At 23.7% G+C, this 8,907-nt stretch overlaps 1 protein-coding gene across 1 annotated transcript; it reads right to left on the reverse strand.

The window, feature by feature from the left end:
* Nucleotides 1-115: 115 nt before the first annotated feature.
* On the reverse strand, nt 116-1,248 carry Phum_PHUM058890 (Adult-specific cuticular protein ACP-20 precursor, putative; the record flags this gene model as incomplete). The annotated part of the gene is made up of 3 exons (XM_002423386.1): nt 116-358; nt 446-681; nt 1,206-1,248. 3 exons carry the CDS (start codon nt 1,246-1,248, stop codon nt 116-118), a joined length of 522 nt encoding a protein of 173 aa, XP_002423431.1.
* Between the last annotated feature and the right edge of the window lie 7,659 nt (nt 1,249-8,907).

Raw genomic sequence — 8,907 nt, forward strand, 5'->3', positions numbered from 1 at the left:
AAAAAAAACATAAAAACATAAAAACAAAACATAAAACATTAAAAAACAAAAAAGGTAATAAATTTTATAAATTATATAAAGTCGATATATATAAATCTAATATTGGGGTATAGGTTTAAAAATGATGATGATGTTCATCGTGTTCCGGTACCGGATGAATGGCTGGAGTTTTATGTACGACTGCATTAAATCCGTTATGTTTGTCAGCTGTGTAATCAACGGTTCTTATAGATCCATCAGGTTCAACCAAACTATATTGTCCTTTAACAACATCTCCGTCTCTTGTTTCGTGTTGGTGTTTCACGTCACCCGTGTGATAATCTTTAACTCCGTATTTGAATGAATATTTCGGATAAGCCTTTTAACGTTAAAAAAAAACGTTATTATTATTATTATTATTATTATTATTAATCAATGGTGGACGGTGATTTGAAAGAAAACTCACGTGGTAATCGTATGAATAATCGTGACCGTGTCCGTGACCCTGTTCTTGTTCTGACCCATGTCCATAATCTAAAACTTGTTCGTGTCCAAACGATTGATAATTTTCCAAACCTCCTTGATCGTAACCGCCGCCGAAACCTCCGTGACCGCCACCGCCGCCACCTCCTAAATCGGAATAATCAACTTGTTGAAGTCCGTAACCGGCGGACTCGTCGTAAGATCCGAAACCGTGGACATCTTTTGGAAAACCGGATGCGATGGTGAACAAACCGAAAAAAGCCAAAAAGGCAGCCTGAAAATTTATTTTTTATTTAAAGTAATTTTCGTTTTTGTCGGACGCCATTTTTTTCTTTTTTTTGCAAATTATTACGTAATTCGTAACGAAAAATTAACATTTTTTTTTAAAAATTAAATCAGGGAAAGTTTCTTTTTTTCAATATAATTTTATTTAAAAGAGAAACGGAAGAAAAAAATTTTTTTATGTTTTTTATGTTTTTATTTAAAATTCATTTCGACTCGAACTATAAAAAAAAATGTTTTTTTTTTTTTTTATTAACGACGATTTTTATTATTATCTGTTCAATAAATTATTTTTATTGGTTGTTTTACTTAAATAAATAAATAAATAATCAAACTTGTTTTTAAATATCTACCGAATTAATTTAATAATTAATAATAATCATCGGAAATTTACCGAAAAAAAAATGGCTAGAAAAAAAATATAGCACGACTATAGAAATCTATAAAGATTATTTAAAAACCCACGTGACTTCCTTCAACAACAACAACATTGTTTATAAACATTTACCAACTTATTATAGTAAAATCCAGATAGTCTATAAATTTTATTTTTGTTTTTTTTTTTTTCGTTGCTATAATCAATCTACTCTATACCTTTTAAAAACTAAAAATTAATTTCGATTTGAATAAAAAAAAAAAAAATAGAAAATTTCAACTTACTATAATAATTTTTGAAAATGCCATGTTACCAATCGATACCAATCATCGATAGCGTTTGAACAAAATCACTCTCGAGTCATTTTATTTTATAGTCTATAAATATTTCGTAATCTAGTCTATAACTGACACGATTGAATTATTACATCGATTCGTTATATTAATTAATTTAAAAAAAAAAAAAAACAATTTGAAAAATATAATTGAATTGTGCCAATAATAATAATAATAATAATAATAATATTAATAATAATAACAATAACAATTTTATAGACTATAAAAATTTTTACAGCAAGTTATTTGTTGTCTGTTTAAACTTCGTTAAAAAAAAAAGGTTACAATCACTCTTTATCCGAAATTTTTACATCATTATTTCTCATTATTTCAAACGTGATAATAATAATAATAATAATTTTGTCGTGCCTTTCTTCCGAATAGCAACGGTTTGGTTAATATCCGGTGAGAGAGAGAGAGAGAGAGAGAAACAAAAATGAATTTAAAAAAACTTACGATGTAAATTGAATCAGCCTTGAACGAAAAGTTGGTGTCCATTTTGTGAAAATTTACAAAAAAAAATAACAATAATAATAATAATAGTATTACAGGTGAAAAAAAAGAAAAAGAATTAAAAAGAAAAAAAAAAGTAGACAGACACTAACTATTTTAATAGAACAAAGTTAAAAGTACTAATGTGAATAAATGAGAAAATCATATTGACTTTATACTTCTCCTCCTGATGAGACAAAGTGGGGTGGGAGTACCTATGATACGTACGTATTAAATGCCGGTTACACAATTTTCTTTTTTTTCAATTTCAATTTTAATATACATAATAAACGCAGCACAACAAACGCATAAAGACACAAACTCACGCACGCGCACGCACGCACGCACGCACGCACACCAGTTTAATTTAAAAACATTATAATTTTTTTTAAAAACATTTTTATTCACGCTTGAGTTTTCTTATTATTAAAATTTTTCCTTCCGCCATTTTTTGTTTGTTTGTTCGTACGACGATTTAATAATTAAATTTTATATTTAAAAAAATTTTTTTTTTTAATTTACTCACTCATTACGTGAGAGAGTAAGTAAGAGTCGTCAAAGGAAAATAATAATAAAATAATAAATTTTTTTAATTAACCAACTGTCATCAACTTATACAATAAATCAATACATAAATCAATAAATATTTAAAATCGATATCGATAATGATGATGATGAAGTTTTATTAACTTTTACTTTTAAAATGATTTTTTTTTGTTTTGACGAATAACTTTTTCCTATTTTGGATGGTTTAAATGAATGATGTGACAATGAAGAGTAAAACGAGGTCTGGCTACCTTGCTGGCTACCTGGCTACCTGGCTGACATCGATGATGCAGTTGTTAAACGCAACAAGTTCAAGTAAAAATTTTTCTTAAAAAAAAAAAATGAAGGCCAGGGTTTTTTTTTTTCGTCTTCGTATTAACTAATATTTGTTAATTTAAACTTTTGCGAAAGCGTACGACAGTTGAGATGATATAATAGGGAGAGCGAGGGGAAGGGGGGGTGAAATGTTTGGAAATCCCGTTAGAAGGAACCAAAAGAGAAAACAACGGAAGAATTAAAAAAAAAAAAAAAGAACGTGGAATTAGGCACGGTTAAAAAAAAAAAATGTAACGAAAAAAATCACCGTAGAGGATTATGTCATTTATTATTATCATTATTATTATTATTATTATTATTTTTAAACATTTAAAAGACGTTTGTCAAAAAATTGTTTTAATTTTTTGAATGATGCAATAGATTGATATTTTCGTTAACAACGGTTTTCCCTTATTTTTTCTTTTTTGGATATTTTCCCTATCGATTTAAAATGATATTAATAATAATAAACGCTCTTCCCTATTTCACTTTATTATCATCATCATCATTATCATTGATATTATTTATATTGATTCGAATATTTTTACATTCATGTATTGGTTGCCACCGAACAAAAAAAAAATGAATGAAAACTTTTTTAAATTTTTTTACTTTTTTTTCATTCACTTTTTAACCGTCATCATCATCATCATCTTGTAATCGATTATTGATGAGTTTCGTACCTGAAATTTTTCTTACGTTTCCTGCTTAAAGTGATCGGATAAATTAAATACATTTTAACCAATCATTAATTAAAAAATACTTTCAAATAATTTTAAAAGTTTAACAAAACTTTCGTTCGTTTTTTTGCCTTCGTTTCTGAAGACACGTTTTTTTTTTTTGTAACGACCGCAAATTTTCTTAGTTTAAAGGTAAAATAATTTGACCTTAAATTAATTTTTTTTTTTTTTCAAATAAAGATACAATCACGCAAAAAATAAAACTTATGTACATATATATATATATAAATTAATAGGTTGGTAATGAATGACAATCGTTTGGGTAACCGAAAACCACAATTTCTCAAAACATTGCGTCAAATATTTCGTCACGAAACAATATTTAACGTTACGTCATTATTATTATTATTATTATTATTATTATTATTATTATTATTATTATTATATAGATTTTATTTAATTTAAAAAAAAAAAAAAAACAAAACAAAACGAAAAATTTTGTCGAAATTCTTAAAATCGATCGATAAAAAAAAAAGGTATCAGGTGTAATGATTTATAAGTGAGAAGAGGTCACGACGTGATAAAACAATTTGTGGTGACTGCGGTTTCTTTAATTTAAACCCTCAACGTTTGATTATAAAAAGTAACGGAAAAGAGAGAAGTGAGGGGAAGTAAGTAAGTACGGGAAAAAAAGGGAAAAAAGGGGAAAATTTGTATTTTCATAGAAATTTTTGCGCCCGAATTATATCATCATCATCATTATTAAACGTAAGTTGTTTTTTTTTTTTTTTGAGATCGATCGGTCACGTGATTTTGTTTTTATTACTGTAAATTTAAATTAATTAATTTATTATTATTACTCATCAACTGCCCGGATTTTTTTTTTTTTCAAATTTTAAACGGGGAAATTATTTAAAATTTTTTCGATGAATCGGAAACAATTACCGCAGATTTATTTATTATTTAATGTATTTTTTTATGTAAGCAATCCATGATAATGATAATGATAATGATAATGATGAATAAATAAATAAATAAATAAATAAAATAGAAATCCTTTCTCCGGTATCAATATTTATGAATGACTGGAGAAAATATTAATTCACGCCAACGTAAAAATATTTTTTTATCGCACTTTCCTCTCCCCATCTCCAATCTCCCACCCCTCCTCCCCTTCGATTTTAAAAGTAAAATAATTTAACATGAGAATTCTCTCTCTCTCTTTTTAAATTTCGTGGCAGAAAAAAAATTAATTAATGAGTTTTAAATAAGTTCCGGTCATCTGGAAACGAAATAAAAAAGAATTTTTTTTTTATTAATTTTTTGCCAAATTATTTATTATCGAAAAGAGAAAAAAAAATTATTAAACAATGAGTTTTATATTCTCACGTAAACAAATGATAAAATTTATGGAGAAAAAAAAACGAAAACGAAAAATAAAAAAAACAATATAGCAAATTAATTTTTTTTTGTTTCTCTTAATTCTTTTATCCGAAAAACTATTTCCGGTTTTTATTTCTCTATCACTATCTCTATGGAATTTTTATTGATTCCTATTAAGAGGAAATAAAACGTTGTTGTTGTTATTTTTTTTGTATAAAATAAGAGAGAGAGAGAAATAGACAAAAAAAGTTGAAACCTGAAAACAAATGATCATCGTACCGGAATAAAATTAACCAGTTGTTGATTTACCGTTCCGCTAAAAACCTGAATAAATAAAGTAAAAAAAAAAATTTTTTTTACTTTTCTCCATCATCATCATTATCATCACATTAAAACAAAAAAAAAACGTTGATAAATGATTTAATAAATTTATAAATTTATTTTTATTTTATTTGTTAAGTTTTTTTTGTTATCTTTATTTTGTTTTTTCCTGTAAAAAAAAAAAAAAAAAAAAAAACAAGTGAGTTAACATAACAAACATAAAATTATGGAAACTATTATTAATAATAATAATGATAATAATTAAAACAACAGTTTTATTTGAATAATTGATCTGATCATTGTGCTCTTACATTTAGTTTTATAAACAATTAAATAGATGAGTAGGTGACACCTTATGTAATTATTTATTCTTTTACAGATTTAACTTAATATGAAGGATGCAAATGCACGCATCAGTTTCAAAAAGGTACCATAATCATAACCCAAAAAGGAAATATTCAAGTATCAACAGATTCCAACAGGCAAACAACTTTCTTCTGCTGTATGAGTTACGGTAAGATTTTATTGATTACTAATTTATTGGTATCGGTTTCATTTTTGTCCAGAGAGAGAGAGAAAGACCCTAACAACAACACTAACTAACAATAATAACAAATTAAACTAAATAATTTAATGACAAAAATATCTATGAATAATAATAATAATAATGTGCTAAATAATTAACCCAAATGTATAAAATATATTTGCAATTAAATATTTAACGAATTAAAAATGCTTGGAAAAAAAAAACTTAATCGATCCGCCATTAATTAATTAACGATGAAAGAAATTTAAAATAATTTTTACAAAATGGCGGATTTAATTAGTCAAAAAAAATACTTTTTTTTTGTTACAAATTATTGATTTCGATCGATATAATTTTTTTTTAAATAAATAAATTCCTTTAATTAAATTTTTACAAAAGATTCGAATCAAAAAATTTTTATTTTTTAATTAATTAACGAGACTAATTTTAAATGAAATGCAATTTTTTTTTTTTTTATTGTCCGTTTCTTAATCGTTAATTAAATTATTATTATTATTAAAATCTATTAACATTATTAATTAACGATAATGATGATGATAATAATATTTCATTAAAAAAAAAAAAATTTAATCTTATCAACAACAAGTACGAATGGAAAAAAAAAAAAAAAAATTATGTAACATAACAAAAAAATTTCTAACCGCATGACAACCGAATCATATGTTTAACATGTCAAAAAACCATCGCATAAAACTTTTCTTTCTGTCTTCTGCTCAGTAACCGTTACTAATGCATGGCCTAAAGGTATTTGCCATAAGTAAATTGAAAAAAAAAAAAATTTGTGTTGAGAAATTGAAATTATTTTTTGAAAATTGTTTGTCAAAAAAAAAAAAAAAAATTTAGAAGAAGGAAAGTAATTAAAAAAAATTATCATTATTAATATTATTCCTTTCTCTCGAAATTTAAATTTTTTAATAAACAATAGTTTTAATAAATCGGTTATTTATTTATTTATTTATTAACTATCAGTGTGATAACGTCACAAAATTGAAAATAAAATCGAATCGAAAAACCTTTTTTTTTTATTATGCCACGGCCCCCCCAAAAAAAAACTAAATAATAATAATAATAATTTTCAACGCCTTGAAACGGAAACATGAATTCGTGAGTTTTTTTTTTTTTTTTTAACCGAAAAAAAATGAATGCCAATAATTACGTGAATTCGTTCACGGCCGGATACTTTATTTATTTATTTTTTGTTTTTTTTTTTTTTTTTTGGCAAAAAATTTTGTTTTTCGGTTACAGTTTTTTTTTAAACAGAAATCACGAAGGCATAAATTTTAGTACAAGGCAGGTGTACTTCCTAATTAAAATTTATATTTTATAATTTCATGGGACTGTAAATTTTCAACTCACTTTCTCTGTATATAAGACCCATTCACATAATCGCATAAATTCTAAATAATGGTCTCTTTTTTCTTTTTTGTTACGTAATAAATTTTTGGCCCTTATTTAAAAAAAAATAAAAAAACTATCTAGAATGTATTTTACTATCTTATCATCATCATCATCATCATCATCATTACACGGGGATAATAATACTACAACATAAATGTTATACATAATATAATTACATGGGTTTTATATTAAATTTTTTCATTCAGTCATTCGTAGTGTAAGGGTAAGTTTTTCTTTTTTGCATATTCCTGTTCAGCATAATTTTATCATTTATTAAAAAAATTAATTTAATTTTGTTTCCTAACCTTCGTATAAAAAAAACAATTTTACATCAAAACCGTATCAACCCTTATTATTATTATTATTATTATTATTATTTTTAAATCGATGATGATGATGATGATGATGATGATGTTCTTAAGGTAAATATTTAAATAAATTTCAATCGTAAATCAATTTATTTATCATAACAACTATTAAGTTTAATACGTCCTTGTCTGGAATTCATTTGAATTATTTATTTATCATTATTATCATTATCGTTATTGTTTTTTTTTTTGTTGTAATCATATTAACCGTTGATTTTGTGATTATTATTATTATTATTATTTACACCTTTCACTTAGAAAAAATAAATTTTTTTTATTTCACAATAATTAAGCGGTTTTGTTTTTTTTTTTTTTTCAAATGAACTTTTTTTAAAGTTGAAGTCACTCAAATGTAACATTGTTTATCGTTTATGTATACATAAATAAATAATAAAATTTTTTTATACATAAAAGAATACCTGTGAAAACAAACCGGAAACTAAACATCGTTTCCGTTTTTTTTTTCCTTTTTAATTTATAAATGAATAAAAAATATTTTTTTATTTAAAAAAAAAAAAAAAATTATTTATTTTTATTTTTTAATAATAAATTTTATTTTTAGTAATAATAATGATAATAATAATAATAATAATAATAATAATAATAATAATAATAATAATAATAATAATAATGAATGACTGTAATTTTTATAAATAAATCAAAAAAAAAAATAAAAAAAATTATGAATGAGTATTGTTTACGAACTGCGATAATTTGATAGAACTACAAACAAAAAATTATTATTAATATACAACACGTATAATAAAAATAAATAAATAAATACATAAATAAAGTTAATAAGTAAGGTGCAATTAATTAATAATTGATGGCAATTATCAAACAAATTGTTATAATTTTTTTTATTTTTTTTTGCATTTGAATATTTAAAAAATTATTTACACTCTACATACCGACTGGATAATGCAACAACAAATTAACAATTAACAATTGAGAATAATAATGATAGTAATAATTTAATTATTTTACAATTCGTAACAACATTTAGGAAAATGAAATTTCATTCCATGACGGCAAAATGGCGGCGTTTGTTTATTTACATTTGTTTATATAAATTTGTTTTGCCGCCAAAATTTTTTCCCTCTTATTTTTCCCCTTTTCTTTCCCGTTTTTTAATTTCTCCGGTTATGTTGACATTATTGTGTTATTCATAGGTTATTAATTATTATTATTATTATTATTATTATTATTATTATTATTATTATTATTATTATTATTATTATTATTATTATTATTATTATTTTTCTATTATATCATATTATACATAAACATTATTTTAACACAATTTCATCGTGTTTTTTTTAAACATTTTCAATTTTTATTTATTTATTTAAAAGAAAAAAATTCTCAAATTCAAAATTTAATTTAAAAACAAATTTATATG

This window comes from Pediculus humanus, genomic scaffold (assembly GCF_000006295.1).
Source record: "Pediculus humanus corporis 1103172107408 genomic scaffold, whole genome shotgun sequence".
NCBI lineage: Eukaryota > Metazoa > Arthropoda > Insecta > Psocodea > Pediculidae > Pediculus > Pediculus humanus.